At 51.4% G+C, this 19,417-nt stretch overlaps 2 protein-coding genes across 2 annotated transcripts; both read right to left on the bottom strand.

Annotated features, from left to right (window-relative positions):
* Positions 1 to 4,406: 4,406 nt before the first annotated feature.
* LOC109681986 (interferon lambda-2-like) lies at positions 4,407 to 5,896 on the bottom strand. The gene is made up of 6 exons (XM_020156959.1): positions 5,887 to 5,896; positions 5,610 to 5,791; positions 5,190 to 5,267; positions 4,784 to 4,927; positions 4,594 to 4,680; positions 4,407 to 4,505 (listed from the first exon to the last, which is right to left on the bottom strand). The coding sequence occupies exons 1-6, from the start codon at positions 5,894 to 5,896 to the stop codon at positions 4,407 to 4,409; spliced, it is 600 nt and encodes a 199-aa protein (XP_020012548.1).
* A 2,739-nt stretch (positions 5,897 to 8,635) lies between these two features.
* On the bottom strand, positions 8,636 to 10,092 carry LOC109681987 (interferon lambda-4-like). The gene is made up of 6 exons (XM_020156960.2): positions 10,026 to 10,092; positions 9,767 to 9,942; positions 9,376 to 9,447; positions 9,153 to 9,296; positions 8,878 to 8,952; positions 8,636 to 8,734 (listed from the first exon to the last, which is right to left on the bottom strand). The coding sequence occupies exons 1-6, from the start codon at positions 10,090 to 10,092 to the stop codon at positions 8,636 to 8,638; spliced, it is 633 nt and encodes a 210-aa protein (XP_020012549.2).
* Positions 10,093 to 19,417: the final 9,325 nt, after the last annotated feature.

The raw sequence follows: 19,417 nt of genomic DNA, 5'->3' as shown, positions 1-19,417 counted from the left end.
GCCACATCTTCTGCCTTGAGGACAGCATTTTGCCTGGCTTTTCTGACACTCTGAGGCCCCCAATGCACACCCAGGCCTTCTGTGAATACAGCTCTTCTGGTCCCAATTGGAGAATCCTCAGACAGAGCAGGAGGAAGTGCTGACCCAGGCCTCCCATCCTGAGGTGTTCTTTCCCTCCATCATTGTTTGTGGGATAATCCTTGATCCTCAAATTTACTTGAGCCCCCATGCAGAAAAATGTCTCCAACCAAAAGCAGGATTGAGCAGGTCAAAGGCTGGTGTCCAGTGGTCACAAATTGTGCAGGGTAGTCACGTTCCAAAACTGCTGGTGGATACTTCACATTGAGCTTGTCCAAATCTTGTCTGCCATGTTTTATTTCTACACACTCATGGTAAGGTCATTTTTAACTTAGGCACAGTGAGAGATTAACAATAATAAATAGTGAAATAAAAATAAAGCAGGCTCCCCAGTAGTCACTGCTATACCTTTTCACTGAGACAGAAATATCACTTGAACCCAGGTGTCAAAGAACATCCTGGGCACATAGGGAGATCAGTTTTTTAAAAAAACCAGTAGCTCATGCCTGTAATCCTAGCTACTCAGGAGGCAGAGATTGGGAGGATCAGGATTCAAAGCCAACATCAGCATATAATCTTTTGTTTGGTTGGTTGTTTGGGGTTTTTGTTTGTTTGTTTGATTTTGGAGGCACTAGAATTTGAACCAGTGCCTCAAAGTTGCTAGGCAGGTTCTCTACCACTTAAGTAACACCAGCAGTCGTTTTTTTGTTTTTTTTTTTTTTTGTGATGAGTCTTTCAAGGTAGGTTCTCATGGACCATTTTCCAGGGGTGGCTTCAAACCAACATTCCCCTGATCACTTCCTCCTGAGTAGCTAGGATCAGAGGCAAGAGCCACCGGTGCCTAGCTGCAAATACTACTTGAGACCCTATCTTGAAAATACCCAACACACACACACACACACACACACACACACACACACACACACACACAAGGATTAGTGGAGTGGCTCAAGTGGTAGATTCCCTGCCTAGCTAGAATGAGGACCTGAGGTTAAACCCCCATAACACCAAACAAACAAAGCACCATTGGGTGGATTAGCAAATAGCTGTAGTCCCAGCACTCTGAAGCTGATTCAGGAGAATGGAGCATTTCAGTTGTCTGCTCTATGTATTGAGATTCTGTCACAAAAAGCAAAAACAAGACCTTCTCATCAGTTAGCTGTATCTGATAAACAGGATTTCATGTATAGTTCTCCTTTCCAAGGGAAGTACAGGGGGCCATGGAAAAAATAAAGAAACTGAGGCTCGAGGAGCAGTGGATCCTCCAGAGTTACACTTTCACTGAATGGCCAGGCCAGACAGGAAACTCAGACACTGGAGTCCCAGCTCAGCCTTTATTGCCACAGAGTTCATCTCTAGAGGAGAAGGAGGGAGTGACAAGGCTGGTTACCCAGCAGCGGTGCGGTGGATAGAGAGGTGACTTCTCACCTTCTCCTGCACAGTGCGGTGACTAGGGCGGCCACAACTCATCGTGTATGTCAAAATAGTATAGAGGACTCTGCTTCCAACACCAAGACGTGGAAACGCCTGAGGCATGACACCTGGTCAACACACAGTGTTGCACATGTATGGAAATGTCACTGTAGCCGTCAATATATAAAATCAATGTGCCAAATAAGAACGGTACATGAAAATGATTGTATAGAAAACAATGCAAACGAGACACTGCTTAACGACTGTAGCATATTAGCACCGTGGGACAAGGAAGCCAATACACAAAGGAATTTCACAACTACAAACCCATGTGTGTAACAGAGCCCAAGGAATCACAGCAACCCAGTGACATCCATTCACTACCAAGTCCCTTAAGAGATGGGACCCAAAGGCGGAGATTCGGGAGGTACCGATGTGGGGAGGAGGCAGCGGGTTAAGAGAGTAACCCATGGGGAATTTGACCAGCTGTATGCGAATGGCACAATAAATCCTTCTACAATTAATTTGATCTAACAAGAACAAAAAGAGTCAGAGATCCATGCATCTCCAAGCAGGCATCAAGCGTTCACGTTGGAATTGAGACATGAGGGGGCTGAGGAGATTGTGGGACTGGCAGAATCAGGGACTGGCCCCTGACTGGCCAGGGCTCGATCTCTACTTAACACGGGGCGGGAAGAACTTTGCGCAGCTCTTCAGGAAACGTCGCCCATTGCCCAGCAACTGGATCTGAGGGCGGGGGAGTGCTACTAGTTCCTGCCCCTGGCAGGTGGATCGGAGTCCAGCCAATGGCGGCCGAGAGCTACGGAGTCCTAGATTCCAATTGGCGGAGAAGCGCGTGGGTCTGTAGACAGCAGCCAATGGCGTGGAGAACGTGTGGACCCCAGCGGAGCGGGGCGGAGTCACAGCAGGCCCGGACTGCGCTGCGGGCCTGAGGTCCCGCGTGAGCAGGCGCAGCAGGTGGAAGGTGACAGTGGCTTCACGACAGCGAGGCGACTCCTGGAACCCGGGAAGGAGGCCGGGCGAGGCTGAGTCAGGTTTTCCTATCCCAAGAGTGCCCGCTACAGCCATCTTCCAGCTGCGGTCCCTGGCGTCCCCGCACGCTATTCCGGTGGTCACCCCCCCCGCACCCCCCAGTGACGTCTGGAGCACTCCCGGTTCTTCCCGCATCGGGCCGCCTCCTTGGAATCCGGGACGACGTCCTGGTGGCACAGGCGGGATCAGCTACAGCAGAAGGTGGACGCGAGGCCAGCAAGAAAGCCCGAGGCGGGCGCCGCACCTGTCCCCGCGGGTCAGTGCCATCAGGACCCCAGCCCGCATCGGTGAGGACGTGACAGGGAGTCGATCAGGTCTCTTTTCGGCAGGACGGATCCACCAAGCGCTGGATGCTAGGGCCAACGGACGCGGGCATCACTCACGCAGGTCGCCACGTCCCTGCACGCAGCCGCCCGCAGCTCGAGGGTCGGCGTTACCGGGGCTGAGATCGGGCAACGCAGGCCGCTCCGCACCGCCTGGGCGTCCGCGATGGCCCGGGCCACGTGGCGGAGCCAGGCACAGGACTGCAGGGGCCCGCCGAGTTAGAGGCGCCACCCAGGCATGTCCACCCAGTCCTAACCGCAGGGTCCCCTCACCGAGGGCCGCGCAGGGTCTGGCGGGGGAGGACTGAGCAGTTGCGCGGTCGCCAGCTCGGCGTGTCCCCCTCCTGTGGGTCCTGCGCCTGTGATGCCGCGTCCTCCGGGCCCCGATCGCGGCTCCCGGTTCCCGCCCACGAGGGACCAGTCGCGGATGGCGGGGCGCGGCGTGTCTGTCCCTGAGCTGTCCTAGTGGGAGCCGGGCTGAGAAGCGCCCCGCGCGCTCCCGTCGCAGAGAGCGACTGAAGAGGAGCTGGGGCCGCCCGCTGGGTCGCCATCAGGGACAGACCTGCAGCCTGGGTGAGTGCCAAGGAACAGGACACTGGACGCGGCCTATCAGAAGTCTGCACCTTGAGATCCGGTAGCGCCCTCAGGACAGGGCCCAGCGTGGGACACTGCCACCCGTAGTGGCACATGAGTCTGTCCCTCTCTTAGGCGGGTTCCTTTACAGAAAGAAGTTGAAATATTTTCAAACAATTATTTGCAATCTGTACCGCTGTTGAGAAGTGTCTCTTCAGATCATCACCCACTTTTATTTGGGCGCTTTTTCTGCCTTTCTTAGGAATTTGAGTTCCTTATATATTGTGAACACTAATCCTCTGACGGCTGAGTAACTGGCAGAGATTATTCCCATCTAAGCCTGCACTCAGTGGATATTCCTTTGCTTTGCAGATGTTTTTAATTAGTCATCAACCCACGTGTCAGTTCCTCCTTATTTCCTGAACTCTGGAGTCCCGGTCAGGAGATCGTGCACTGCACTGTGAAGATGGTGGACTAGAGTTTCCTCTGCGTGGTGCCAGAGGCAAAGGGGTCAGAACAAGTACGAGGAAAGAATGTGCTAGGAGAGGACAGGACCATAGGGAGGACTACTGAACGCAAAAGTGGACAGCAATAAAGTCTTCCCAGAGCCACCCAGGAAAGCAATTCCTCCTGGGAACTGAGGCAGGGAGCCTCACAGTCCCAGCCTCCATCTCCAGACCTGGGGATGGGCAGTGGGGTCCTTGTAAGAGGCAGCATTTGTGGTCATTTGCTATGGCAGAAAAATAAACACGTGCACATCAACACACACGGGCCACATCACAATCTTTTATACATTATTTATTTGCACAATGTTTACAAAGAGTAGAAAAATAAAATATTTGATGTGATTAGAGAATCCACACACATAAATAAATGCATAAATAGTGATGGGTGGCCATAAATAAGATGGGGATGAGGCATAAATGAAATCTAGGATTCCAGGACATGTGACACTGGGTGTGAGGGTCACACACACAGGTCTCCTCTGCTGACACACTTCAGGTCCCGGGTGAGGAGGCGGAAGAGATTGAAGGTGACAGAGGCCTGGAGGCAGCCAGGGGACTCCTGTGGAGAAGAGGGGTGTCTCAGGGCTCCCTGTGCTTTGGGCTCTGAGTTTGGACACATCTGTCCTCTCCCACCACTGGACACTCACCTTCTCCACGGCCTCCTGGAGGCGGTGCAGCCAGTGGGACAGGCGGCGGCTGTGGGGCCTGGGGCCTGCTGTGGGCTGAGCCAGGGCCTGTGGGCAGAGCAGGGTGTGGTGAGAGGCCAGGCCTGGGACACAGGGGACACACAAGTGATCAGAGCCAACCCTTTGTATGGCTGGGGATTCCGGAACTCACACAGCTCTGGAGCTGGGAGTGGATGTGATGCAGTGTGTGAAGCGGCTGGTCCAGGATGTCCCCCGGTGCCAGGTCAGTCACATTCCCCAGGACGTTCATTGTCAGAGTCAGCTCAGCCTGCAAGGCCATCGGGCGCTCCCACACCTGAGCATGGAGACAGACAGTTGAGGATTCCAGGTGAAAGAACACATGGGGGTTGACAGATGAGGACGATGGAGAGGGACACGTGAAGGTAACAGTGCCAGGGACAGTCGAGTTGACCATGTCAATGTGGTTAGTTAGGAATAGGTTTTGGGCCCAGGTGGTGAGAGAGTGGGCAGGGAGGAGAAGGAGAAGGTCGAGGGGCTGGAGAGCAGGCTGATTTTGGGACTGGCTGAGGGCAGCTAGAGTTGGCCTGTCACCTCACCTGCAGCTGCTGCAGCTCCCAGGCCCTGGGGAAGAGGCGGGAGAGGCACCTGACATCCTTCTTAAGTAGCATCACTTCCTAGAATGCAAGGCACAGTTTAGCTCATGGCAGAGGGATGAGGTTAGCCAATAATGAAGGGCAATGTCAGTCCACACAGGAGAGCACAGTTACCCCAGGCAGGAGGCAGGAACGATAGACCAATGTGTGGGACTGGGGAATGGCTAGCAGGAAGAAGGAGGCAGAGCCACCACACTGCAGGAGACACTAGACAGCCCACCCCAGTCAATCAGTAGCTAGGCCACGCAGACAGGGTGGAGCTTAGCCCACTGCAGCTAAGACACCTGCAGCTGAGCTGGCATGGTGACCCACCCAGGGAAGGCTGGAGGCTAGCCCACAGGTAGGATGGCAGAGGAGACTCACCAAGGCATCCTTGGCTCTCTTAAAGGCCTGCAGTTCTTGTGGGGCCAGAGACTTGAACTGGGACAGGTGGCAGTCCTGTGCATGCGGAAGGATCCTGGGGAGCCTGGGGACAGGACCTGCCCAAGTCCTGGTGAGCACCGTGGCCATCAGCGTCAGGATGAGAATGCAGCCCCCAGTCGTGTCTGCCACAGGAGGACAGCAAGTGAGGGTGAGGTCACTGGAGCTGAACGGGGAACTGTGGGGGAGAGCCCTGATGGGCCCATATTGAGGGACTCACCTGGCTTCATGGTGGTTTCTAGAGTTGTTGATGGATGGGGACCCAGGCGTGCACCTGTGGTTCCACCTGGGTTCTTAGTCTTGCTTGGAGTCTCTGGCTTCAGTCTGTCCTTACAGATCAGGCTGTGGTTCTGAGGTGATTGTGGCTCTTGGTTTCAGCTGTCTTGGACAGGATGGTGGCCCTAGCTCCATGGTGCTGCTTTTATCCTGACTGGACAGGCAGTCACAGTTGATGTAGGAAAAGTGAAAACACAGCCTAGGTGACATCAGCCACTAGGGGAGCCCCAGACTGGGGATGCCCAGAGCTGGGCGGGGCCAGAGCCAGGTGAGCAGTTGAAGAGAAAGGGAAAGTGACAGCCCCTGGGACTCATAGGCCAAGCAAGGTGACTCATGCTCATTTCTCAATGCATGCTTGGGTGTTGGCATAAGGACAGCGCGCAGAGAGGGGACCCGGAGCCATGCATGGGAGAGCTAAGTCTTGGGTCAGAAGGAACATTGGGATTTGTGTTCTGCAAGATGCCCATGTGGGGCTGATCTAGGGTCCCTGGGCAGTTCAGACTTGATAGCCAGAGCTGACCAGAGGGAGCCTATCAGTGGCAGGAGGAGACCCTGGGAGTAGGTTGTCAGATAGCGGTCAGTAGGTGAAACCCAAGAGTCAACAGAGTCCACCCTGCCCCACTATTCCAACCTGCACCTGAGAGGTGGACTAACCAGGGCAGAGCTGACTCATTTGGTGCTCAGGACAGAAGGACCCAGAGCTAGGAGGCTCTGCTCAGGAATCGGGTATGGCCCAGTGCCTCAGTTCTGAACCAGAGTACTTAGTGACAAATAACTTCATTCATCCAACAAGGATTTACTCAGTCCTCACTTTGTGGCTGACACTGGTCCAGGTGTCAGGAGAGAGCACTGGAAAAGGAAGGGAAGACCAAGGTAGAAGAATCCTTCAGGCACCTTTCCCCACAGCATCCATCCTGTGCCCATGGGGCGGGGCCTGGGGTCTGTGTCATGTCAAGTAGCAGAGGAAAAAGCAGGGCAGGAGGACAGGTGGACACCTGAATTGCTCTGAAGAAATGACATAGGCGCAAAGTCCCTGGGCAGTGAGGCAGGGAGCCCCCTGGAGCCTGAGGGCAGTGTCTCCAGGCCAGATGAAGTCAGAGATGCCCCATTTGGTGGACTTTCATGTCCAGTTCTGTCATGGACACTTTGTCTCAGTGTGTTATTGAATTGACATGGTCCCCAGCACCCTGGATGCCACATTTTCATTCAGTAGTAACAACAAGGACCCAAAGAGGTTAAGACACATATGCAAGGTCACACAGGAAATAAGTAGTGAGGGCAGGATTTTAAGCACATTTTCTCTGACACTTAGAGGGTGCCCAGTGCACACTTAGCCCTCTGTGCAGGCAGAGCTCCTGGGCGCAGACCTGATGGATTCCTTGGAGGGTAACGGGGCTGACCGTTGACACTTGACTCTCATTGGATCCATTCCTTCTTTCACTCACAAGTCCAGGGAGAGGATCAAAAGTTTAAACTCTTGGAGGTGTGATGTAGAAAAGTATTTCCAAACCAAGAGTCTCCTGTGTCCAGGTCACCTCCCAGTCCTGTCTCTCATATGTACTGCCCTTAGTTACAGGAGACATTGAAAGTCCTAAACCTCCAAGCTGACTTTCCAACCTATTTTTGAAGGGCTGGGATTGATCCCAGGGTTCCCACACGCAAGCCCATTGCTGGGCGGCTGAAGCCCATCCCAGCCCTGTTTCTCTTGGAGAGGAAGTTGAGGCAGTGAGGAGCACAGGCTCTGGTGATGAAAGTCAGGTGTTCACACCTGGCTCTGACCTTCACAAGCTTTTGTCTTGAGAAGAGATGTGCAGATAGAAGCGAAAGTTAGCTCACAGATTAGAGAAAAAATAACATATTTATTTGCATATTTAAGTGTGTGCTTATTTGACAAGGATAACTTATTGAGACCATTCTGTGATCTCAGCTGGAATCTTGTAAACATCACCTCACTATTTACCACTCCTTTGCAATGGAAGTCTAATAATGACATTTACAGATGAAGCACCTGAGGACTTGATCGACGTCTTTTCCTACAGTTTATGCTTATTAACGGCAGTCACCTGATTCCCTAGCTCAGTCTTTTTCTGAGGAGTACCCCTCCAAATGGACATACGAAAACTAAGGCTGCAAATGCGACACTGTAACAAGTGTAATGTATCAACACCAAGGAGACAGTAGCAACTACACGCAGGCATTTCACAGATGCAAGAGCACACATGTAACAGAATGCAAGATGACGGTAACTTAAGGTCCTTTGGCTTTCACTACCAAGTCCCTGAGAGAATGGGTCCCTCGTGGGGATGCAAGGAGCATATTCACAGGATCCACAGAATTCATAGGGTTGAAATCCCGGCTGGGGCCTGCAGCACAAGGGTGGGATTCTGGTAATATTGGAAGAAAGATCTTGTCCCAGTTCCAGCTCAGTTCTCTTCTTCCAGTGCGTCCTGGAAGAGCTTCGGGGAACTCATCCCAGGGAAACGCAGTAGAATCCCTTGGAGCTGCAGTCTTCTGTTGGGAATAGTAAGTGCATTTCTGGCACCTAGCACAGGGGAATCAAGTCGGCCAATGGCGGCAGAGATGCATGGATTCTCCTCACCTATTGGCTGAGACCCGCTAGGTCCGGTGGACAGCAACCAATGGTGTGGAGAGTTCCTTAGACTCAGCTCCGCGCCCAGCGGAGCGGGGCGGGGTCACACGCAGGGTGCAGACTGCGCTGCCAGCCTGAGGTCCCGCGTGAGCAGGCGCAGCAGGTTGAAGATGACAGTGGCTTCGCGACAGCGAGGTGAGTCCTGGAACCCGGGAAGGAGGTGTGGTGGGACTGAGTCAGATTTTCCTTTCCAGACACTGCCCGCCACAGCCATCCCCCAGCTGTGGTCCCTTGTTTCCCCGTTGGCTTCCCGGGGTTATGGGTTGCGCCGTCCTTGTCACTCACGGGTCTCCGGGCTTTGTGACGCCTCCTCGGTGTCCGGGACGACGTCCTGGGGGAGTCAGGCGGGATCAGCTGCAGCTGGAGGTGGACGCGAGGCCAGTGAGGAAACCCAAGACGGGCGCCGCTCCGGTCCCCGCGGGTCCCTCCCACCTAGGACGCTAGCCCTCATCGGTGGGAAAGTGAACTGACTCTCCATCGGGTTCCCGCTAATGGGGACAGATCTGCCCAGCGGGCGGGACTCAGAAGACTGAGGGCCCGAGGGCCCGGGCGTCACTCACGCAGGTCGCCACGTCCCGCTGCGCGGCCACAAGCAGCTCGAGGGTCGGCCCGATGCTGGGGACGAGCTCTGGTCTGCGCAGGCCGCTCAGCACCGCCTGGGCGTCCGCAATACCCCGGGCCACGTGGCGGAGCCAGGCACAGGACTGCGGGGACCCGCAGAGTTAGAGGATGCCGCCCCGCCCCACCAGCCCTGTCCTGTTCCGTCCCGCCGGGTCCCCTTACCGAGGGTCGCGCAGGGTCCCTGCGGGGGCGGACAGAGCAGTTGCGCGGTCGCCAGCTCAGCGTGTCCTCCTCCTGTGGGACAAGCGCCTGGTGAAGCGCGCCCTCCTGCCCCCTGGTCAGAGGCCGACTGAGAAGCACCCATACTCCATGGTCCCACCCAGGCGCCCGACATTTAGCCGAGGTTGCCACCGGGTCGCCTCAGGGACAGGACCCGAGGCCTGATGGGTGCCAACAATCAGGACTTGGGAAGCGCCCTGGGCAGAAGTCTGGACCCTGAGATCCAGGACACACTAGTGGGCGCTGGGTCACAAGCGCCCTTGCTATCTGGGACTAGGCGGGATGCGCGGCACTGGTTTTGCTCTTGGGCTGAGGAGCCTTGTCCCTCACTCACATAACGGTCCCTCAGCGACTTGGGGGCCGCCAGCACCCTGGGGTCCAGCGAGCGGTAGTGGGAGAGGACGCAGCCCCCGGATGCCTCCACACTAGGCTGGGCCACCTCGACCAGAGCCAACAGGACGCACAGCTCCGCAGCCACCGCGACCCCCCCACTCAGCCGCATCTTCACTCCTGAAGGAGGTGACCACATCAGTGAGACTAAAGCTAGGGGCTTTTGAGGCCAGCCCTTTCCTCTCTTCACAGTGTCACAGCACTGATGTAGGATCGCTGGCCATAGGCCCACACAGGGATCAGACTGAGTGGACCCGTGATGTCTTCCATCCTCGCAAACTCTCTCCCCTCACTCCTCACCTGCACTGTGTGCCCAGCACCTGGTGCTTCTGCAGAGTATTGTCACCTCTGGCAGTAGTAACCAGATGGTCCATGGTGGCTTTTATGCACCTGGATGAGAAACGGTTCGAAGCAGGGCTTCCCCATCCCTGGTAATCTTTTCCAAACGTCACCCCTGGCCCCTGGCCCATGGAATCCTAGAGGAAGTCCTGGACTTTACTCCTAGTGGTCCTGTGCCAGTGATGACTCCTGCCCAAGTGTCTCTCCTGAGCAAACCGCCTGATCTGCCTTTCATACCAGACACCTGTCTGTCCTCTCTATCTCTTCTTCCTCTTCTGCACTCAAGGAATGAACTGGTAACACTCCATTTCCTTCTCTTTGAGGACACAGGCCAGAAGACGTTCCCTTTGCACAGCCCCTGGCCTGGGCAGGTCACACTGCCTGTTCCTAATCCTGTGGACTTCAGCATCCTCTGTCTTGTGATTACACCTCTGTCTTTCTGTCAGTCTCTGTCTTTGTGTCTTTCTGTGCACTGAATAGCCTCTTTTCCCTTTTGGTTTTTCTTTCTCTGATCAAATCTCTCTCTGACTCTCATATTGTCTTCTTAAATAATATTTTCTTTTAATCAATTATAAAATTATTCTTTTCATGTATATAAATTGAAAAATGAGACCTGTTGAAAATATTCAGGAATGAGGGAAGGGGGGATAAAGGAGAATGATGGGGAGGGGTGAATTGGACTATGATGTATTGTAAGAACTTTTGTAAATGTCACAATGTACCCAAAGTACAATAATACAAAACCTGAACTTTTGGACCTATTTTGTCATGTGAAATAGCTCATACAGACTGAGCTATCCTCTGTGCAAGGTCCCACTCTGAGCTCTTCCCAGGAATCCCCTGGATTTTCTCCCATGACACTGTGAAGATGTCCTCTTATTGGCTGACATTTTACAGAGGAGGACACTGAAGCACAGACAGGTGTGGATTGTGCCCAAACTCACACAAGCTTGTAAAAGTGGATGGAGACTTGGTCCCCTGCTGCCTGAGTGACTGAGCTATTCCTTATTCAGCCTCTCAATGTGCCTGCCTTGCCTGTAATTAAGTTCATTGATATGTATTGCTGATTACAGGGAAGTGGGGACATTTCTGCAGTGTATATCTTCCTCAGCATTAAAGTGACAAAATATTTTTATTTTTTTCAGTGCATATTTTCTGAATTCAAAGCATCAGAGGTTTTTTGTTTGTTTCTATCCTGGGAAAAAGGCCTCCTGTTTGTTAGGCAGAGGATCTACCACTGAACCACATTGTCAGCCCTTTTTGCTTTAGTTAGCTTTCAGGTCACAGCTCACATTTTCTCTCAGGACTGGCCTCAGGACTCTGACTTAAACCAACATCCCTCTACCCACAGCCTCCAGTGCAGCTGGGATCACAAGTGCCGCACTAAGGCTAGCTTATTATTGATATGAGGTCTTGCTAACCTTTTGCCTCCCTCAAACTTCTATCATTCTGATCTCTGCCTTCCAAGTAACTGGGATTACAGGTTTGAGCCATTGGAACTTGTCCGAGGTTTAAAGAAACATCAAAATGGTTGAAGAATTAAAAACTCTAAAAGTCCACTGAAACATTAGATGAGATCAAAGGCATCTGTGAAGCCTATTTTCCAAGCTGCCCTTACCTTTCCTCACCCTTCACAGCCTCCCTCATTTCAGGAAGGGATCAGGTAATTTTGGGATGGAGTAACTGACCTGGTTACAGCCATTTCCCTGGATTTCTCTCTCTGGCCACAGCGATTGGATTTGTGGGGGTCATGTGACCTGAGGCTGAGCAATCAGAATGGGGAAAGATGCTATGCTCTTCCTAATGGAGACAAACGCATCCAAAAGGCTGAGAGGCAGCTAGACCCTCTTGAAACTTCAAGTGTAAACAGCCTTCCCACTTGCAGGACAATATGATAGATTTTTAACAAGAAACAAACTGGAAGCTTCACGGTGTCTTAAGCTACTAGATCAAACCTTACCTGAAGCCTATATCCTACATCTGTACTTCTCAGTTTTGTTGGCCCATCTGTTCTCCATTGCTCAAGCCAGCTTGAGTTGTGTTTTTGGTTATTTGCCACCAAACGTCCCATCTGATACACAGAATAGGACTGACATAAAATCACCAAAGAAAAAGACAAGCAGACATAAATTTGGTAGTGCTGGAAGAATGGAGTGCTCTATGAATCAGATGCAAATTATTGACAGAGTGATGAACACTGAGCACCACAGTGGTTATTAAACTCAGATTTTGTATGATAAAATGAAATTTAATACCATCCCAGTCAAAAGGGTGCTTCTGTTAATGGCACTTGTGCAGTCTGTGATCAGAAGGCTTCCAAAGTCTTTGTATCCCACCTGGAAGAATCCATGGCAGGACCTGTGGTATACAGAGTTTATTAAAAATTAGGGAAGGGAAATACAAGGGGAAGTGTGGTGGAACCCAGGTGGAAACAGGAAGCAAGAGCGTGTTTCTGCTCTTCAGGTGCTTTTAAAACCTACGCTAACCTTGGGAAGGGAGAACAAGGTGATTCCCATCCACTAATCCCTGAGTGGAGAGGGGCATGGGCGGTTCCCAGCCAGGTGAGAGCAGTTCCTGAGCCAAACAAGGTATGGTTAATCTAAGATGTAATATTTTTCTATGAGTTCCAAACTTTCCCTAACTTAGCCTGCCTCACTTGTGACTGCCTGAAACCATAGGCTATTGAAAAAGAAACTTAAGTAATGTAAACAACAACAGAAGCTCCAGAGAACATTTTTTGTGATCTAATCTCTGTGTCACTCAAACATTGTTGGTACAAAGGGGTAGTGGTGCAGCTGTTCTGAACACTGTTTGCTAGGTTGCTTGTAAAACAATCTATGAAAGCCAGGTGGTGTAGTGCATACCTGTAATCCCAGCTACTTTGTTAGCTGAGACAGGAGGATCTCAATTTCAAGCACGCTTAGGTAAAGGTAGTGAGACTCTATCCCAAGAAACATAGAACAGGCTGTGCCATAATTATAGGCACAAGTCATAATTGTGCCTATAATTTCAGGTACTCAGCACAGCATAAGTAGGAGGATCACAATGCAAAGCCAGTCTGCTGACAAATAACTCTAGACCCTACCTGAAAGATGAACTAAAGCAAAAAGGGCAGGGACATGGTTCAAGAGGTGGAGTGGTTGGCTGACAAGCCTGAGGCCATGAGTTCAAACCCCAGTACTGCAGGAAAAAAAATCAAACTCCTAGTTGCTCACCAACTGTAAGCCTAAATATTTACTCCAGAGAAACAAAAATGTGTCCATGCAGTAGCAGAGTTGTTTGCTATCCAAATGTGGATAGTAGCTTTATTTTCAATAGCTGACAGTGGAAACCCCTTCGCCTTAAGGCACAAATGGTTTCACAAATTCTAGCACTTGTATACTATGTGTTAAGGCATCGCCTATCACAGTCTGAATGTCCAGAGAACTATGCTGAGTGAGGAATGTGGTCCCTTACTCGTGTTCATCTGTCCTGACATCCAAACAAGGGGTTTTGTGTGACATAAGCCTTCATTTTCTGCAATAAGTGCCCTGCAATGCAAGTGCTGTGGCTTTTGGTAATTGGACGCAGAGTCTTTTCAGCAGTGCCAAAATGATTTCTGAAGCAGCTGCACCATTTTTGCATTCTGAGTAGCGATAGATAAGTGTTGTGATTTCTCTGTATCCTCACAGCAGTGAGTGCTACCTATCTTTTTATCTGTTTTGACAGGTGTGTAGTGATATTGCATTGTGACCGAGATGCTGGGAATGGAGCCCAGGAAGTGCGAGGCCAGTTTCTTGCCACTGAGCTCCATCCTCCTCCCTTGGTTTTTAAGACAGGGTCTTGTTATGAAGCCCAAGATGGCCTGGAACTCTCAATCCTCCTGCCTCAGCCTCCTGATTGCTGGAATTACAGGTGTGTTCTAACATGCCTGGCTCATTGATAAACTGACAGTTTATATGGTTAATTCAAAAGACCCAGAATTCTAAATTGCCAACACATTTTTTTTGGAAATTGCTTTAAACAAAGCTTTATTTACCATATACATTCTAAAAATGTACTGTACATGAAGCAAAGCCTAAAAAGCTTTTCAAATACAAAGCAGCTAAAGCTAAGATCCCAAATACTAGCATGTTTGAGAATGGAACTCAAACATTTCAGAAACATTTGTATAGTTATTCTTTACCCTTTAATAAAGTCCATTTCTCAAGTTGTAGACTCACCTCTGTAGTGTATCTGAAACCACATGAGCAGGTAAGACCATAGACAGGAGGCTCTCAGATACTTAATTGGCTATCGACAGCATTTATTATTATTATTATTTGATGGAACTGGGGTTTGAACTCAGGGTTTCATGCTTGCAAAGCAGGTGCTCTACCACTTGAGACATACCTCCAGTTCATTTTTCTCTATTATTTTGGAGATGGGATCTCTCAAACTATTTACTCAGGCTAGCCTCAAACCTCAATCCTCCTGATGTCAGCCTTCCAAGGAGCTAGGATTACAGGCATGAACCACCAACACTCAGCATCACCATTTTTTTTTTTTTTGGAAAAGGTAGTTTGTAGCCCATTCAATATTAAAAAGCAAAATCTTTAAGACTTACTATAAAGTGGTCATAACTAAAACAATTTTGTATTGGTAGAAGGATAACAAATAAATAAACCAGGACAGAATAAGGAGGCCAGGAATGGACCCACACTGATCTTCAAGAAAGGAACAAAAACAATACAATGGAGAAAGGACAGGTTTTTTTCAACAATGGTGCTGCAACACCAAGGGAGCACATACAAAATAAATGAACAAATGAACCTAGTCCCAGATCTTTCACAAAAGTTAACTCAAAATGCAATGTAGACCTAAAAATAAGATGCAAAACCAAGAACGTGCCTAGAGGATACCATGGGGGAAAATGTGAGTGACTTTGGGTTTGTTGATGACTTTTTGGATTCAGTACCCAAAAGCATGATTCATTAAAAAATTGAAAAATTATCTGTCCGTGAGAACCAAAGTGTTTGCAAAACGCCAGGGAAACAATGCCAGTCAAGAGGAGTCTGTTGTTGAATGACTCTGTCAGGATGGAAGCTGTAATGGATGTGGGGGATGTCATCCAGGCTCTATTGCTCCACCCTGCTCTGGGCCCCAGGAGGCTGATCTTGGGCTCTGTTGAGTGCAGCCTAGCAATAGAGCCGAGGAGAGAAGAGAGAAAGTCTGGTATTTGTTCCCCACACTTTCTCCATCAGGACAACTATGACTGACCTGTTTCCTTAACCTGATCTCATTTGTCAAGAAAAAGAGTGAGAGAAAGATGGAGTCACACAAAGGGGGAGACAGAGACAGAAGCATAGAGGGAGACCAAAAGAGAGGCACAGAGGGAGGAAAGAGAGAATGAAATGAAGCCAGAGGGAGAGAAGGAGACAATCTTTAACTTCCTACCTCTCTTTCCCGAGTTAGGCATTCACACTGTCCCTGTACACTTGGAGGTGACCTCCCTCCCCCGTGCTGGCCCCAGTCCCTGAACTAGCCTTGTCATTTCCTTTCTCTAGCCAATCTCTTTGGGAATGTTTCTGGGACCAACCCCACTTCAAATTATCCTAAATTGATAAAAGATGTGGGGGAAAAGCAACTGAGAGGTAATGATGACACAGAAAAAGGTGACTCCCAAATCAAATCCAGCAAGGTTCCAATATGGGGAAATTGCTCGCAGGAAGGAATGGTCATGTTAGAGACTCATCTCTAGGAGGTGGGTTTCAAGATTCATTTAAGTTTTCAATTCCGGGTTTTGTATTGGTGAATATTGACATGAAAGTTTTGGTAATCAGAAAACGCACGCGCAGCAGGGCCAGGTGGCTCACACCTGTCACCCAGCTATGCAGGAGGTGTAAATAGGATCATGGTCCAGGCCAGCCTGGGCAGAAGCTCAAGACCCTATTTGGAAAAATGAAAGCAAAAAGGGCCATGGCATGGCTCAAATGGTCCAGAGTCTGCAAATGCAAGGCCCTGAGTTCAAACCCCAGTACCACCAAACTCAAACAAACACCACACACACACACAAATAAAAATACACAAAATTCCTACACATTGGAAAAGTTCCACAGGTGAGACAATGGGACACGGGAGGGCAGTGACATTACAGGTTTTTCTCCTTTATGCTTTTCTGTTCCAAGTTTTATCCAATAAGCCTACATTGCTAATTTTATCATAAATGGAAGCTGTAGATTTTGTTAATTAATTAATTTCAGCAGTACTGGGGATTGAAGTCAGGGCCTCCCGTATACCAGGCAAGTGCTCTAGGACTGGAGCCATGCCAGTTTTTCTGTTTTGTATTTTTGTTTTTGAGACAGGATCTCATGTTACCTATACCTGTGCAGCCCTCAGACTCCCGATCCTACTGCCTCTGCCTCCCTAGTAGCTGGGATTACAGGCCTGTACCACCACGCCCAGCAAATTTTGTGATTAAACCAAGGCAAAGAAATTGATTGAGACAGAGAGACCCTCATGTCATTTGTAGGGAAAAGAGTGAGAGAAGGATGGAGTCACACAAAGGGAGAGACAGAGATGGAAACCTAGAGGGAGACCAAAAGGGAGGCACAGCGGGAGGAAAGAGAATGAAATGAAGCCACAGGGGAAGAAGGTGCCACTAAACGGGATGGCACAGGCAGTTACAGAACTAGACAACGAGCTTTGACTGGATTGTGTAGGGTCAAAGCTCACTTCTGCTGCTTCATAGCTGTATATTTTTGCAAAATCAACTTATGTGACAGGACCTATTTTCCATTTGTAAAACGGTTAATAGGAACCTAAATTGTTTAAGGTTCTGGAGGATTAGATGGCATAATATGTATGCCTTCATGACATGTTAGCTGGGATTACAGGCATGCATTACCATGCCTGGTTGGGGTGGTTATAATGATACAAAGGTAATGACACCAGAGTGAGAAAAAGAAGGACAGAGAAGACACAAAGGAGAGATAGACCAGATTTGGTAGCTAAGGGTTGGACCTGAGCCATCCCTGGCACAGAACCACTGGCAGGTAAAGTTCTCACACAATGGCTAGCGTCCCACACGGCCAGGAGCCAACACTGACACTCTGAAAAGATTCCAGGGATGGGGAAACCCGTCTAGGAACCATTTCCAATCCAGGTGAATAAAAGCCACCATGGATGGTCTGGTCACCACTGCCAAGAGGGATAACGCTCTGCACATTACCAAGGAGACAGTGGGCTCCTTGCAGCATCAACATGCAGGAGGACACAGAGTAGGTGAGGAGTGAGGGGACAGAGTTTGCAAAAACGGATCCATGCAGAATGTTCCGTGCATGGGACCATGGCCCACATCCCAAGGCATGGGCTGGTCACTAGCTTGGCCTCCCTGATGTGGTCGCCTCCTGCAAGGAGCGAAGATGCGGCCCACTGGTGATTCGCGGTGGCCGCGGGGCTGTGAATCCTGTGGGCTCTGGTCGAGGTGGCCCAACCTGCTGTGACCTGGGCGCTGCGTCCTCTTCCACTACCGCTCGCTAGATCCCAGGGTGCTGGCAGCCACTAAGGCACTGAAGGACCGCTGTGTGAGTGAGGGACAGACCCCTTCCCTATGCGCCCCAACCCAGACCTGGGTTTCCCACGCTGGTCACCATTCTTGGATCGCTTTCGACCTGGAGCCAACCATGGTGTCCCAGATCTCAGGGTCCAGACTTTTGCCAGGACATGTCATAGTCCGAGCCTTTGGCACCCACCAGACTTTGGGTCTGCGCTGATGACTACCGGAAGGGCGGTCTCGGCTCCACATCGGGGGCGGTGCTGGGCCCCAGGAGCAACGGGCGCATCTCAGTCAACAGCCGGGCACTGCCATCCGCTGCCTGTCCCTCGTGCGCGGGAACCCAGGAGGGTCGCGATCGGGGTCTGGAGGACTCGGTCTCACCAGTTCTTATCCCGCAGGAGGAGGACACGCTGAGCTGGGGACCGGCGGGCGGGGGGAGTGGGACAGGCCCGGGCGGCCCCCTCTAACTCTGCGGGTCCCTGCAGTCCTGTGCCTGGCTCCACCACCTGGCCCGGGCCATTGCCGACGCCCAAGTGGTGCTGAGCGGCCTGCGCAGCCCCGAGCTCGTCCCCGGCACCGGCCTGCCCTCGAGCTGCTGGTGGCGGACGGAGCGACGTGGCGACCTGCGTGAGTAGTGCCCGCGTCCCTCCGCACTCCAAGTCCCGCCCGCTGGGCAGATCGGTCCCGCTCTGCGGGAACCGGCTGTAAATCCGATGCGTCCTCTCTTGTGTCACGATGCGGCTCGGGTCAAGGCTGAGAGCGACCCGCGGGGACAAGAGCGGCGCCCGCCTCGGGCTTCTTCACTGGCCTCGCGTCCACTTCCAGCTGCAGCTGATCACGCCTGGCTCACCAGGACGTCGTCGCGGACACCAAGGAGGCGTCACAATGCGGGAAGAGCCTGGAGTGCTCCAGACGTCACGGAGGGCGGATGACACGGAGAACGCGAAGAGAGACCCAAGGGAATGCGGATGGAGGCGGCGGAGTTGTGGCGGGCAGTGTCTGGGAAAGAAAATGACCTCAGCCCCGCCACGCCTTCTTCCCGGGTTCCAAGACTTCCCTCGCTGTCACCGAGCCACTGTGATCTTCAACCTGCTGCGCCTGCTCACGCGGGACCTCAGGCTGGCAGCGCAGACCAGGCAGTGCGTGTGACCCCGCCCCGCTCCGCTGGGGTCCCAGAAACTCTCGACGCCATTGGCTGCTGTCCACTGGCCCACGCGCGTCTCAGCCAATGGACGCTGAGACTCTAAAACACTCTGCCGCCATTGGCTGAACTTACCAGGTGCAAGAAATGCATGTACTATTCTCAGCCAAAGACTCCAAGGGAATCTGCTGCGTTTCCCTGGGATGAGTTTCCCGAAGCTCTTCCAGGACGCACTGAGCTGGAACTGGGACAAGATCTTTCTTCCAATATTACCAGAATCCCACCCTTGTGCTGCAGGCCCCAGCCGGGATTTCAACCCTATGAATTCTGTGGATCCTGTGAATATGCTCCTTGCATCCCCACGAGGGACCCATTCTCTCAGGGACTTGGTAGTGAAAGCCAAAGGACCTTAAGTTACCGTCATCTTGCATTCTGTTACATGTGTGCTCTTGCATCTGTGAAATGCCTGCGTGTAGTTGCTACTGTCTCCTTGGTGTTGATACATTACACTTGTTACAGTGTCGCATTTGCAGCCTTAGTTTTCGTATGTCCATTTGGAGGGGTACTCCTCAGAAAAAGACTGAGCTAGGGAATCAGGT

The sequence above is a fragment of the Castor canadensis genome, chromosome 16 (genome assembly GCF_047511655.1).
Source record: "Castor canadensis chromosome 16, mCasCan1.hap1v2, whole genome shotgun sequence".
Classification (NCBI taxonomy): Eukaryota; Metazoa; Chordata; class Mammalia; order Rodentia; family Castoridae; genus Castor; species Castor canadensis.
Note: the sequence above shows the minus strand (reverse complement) of the source record. Positions and strands in the feature narration are given on the sequence as shown.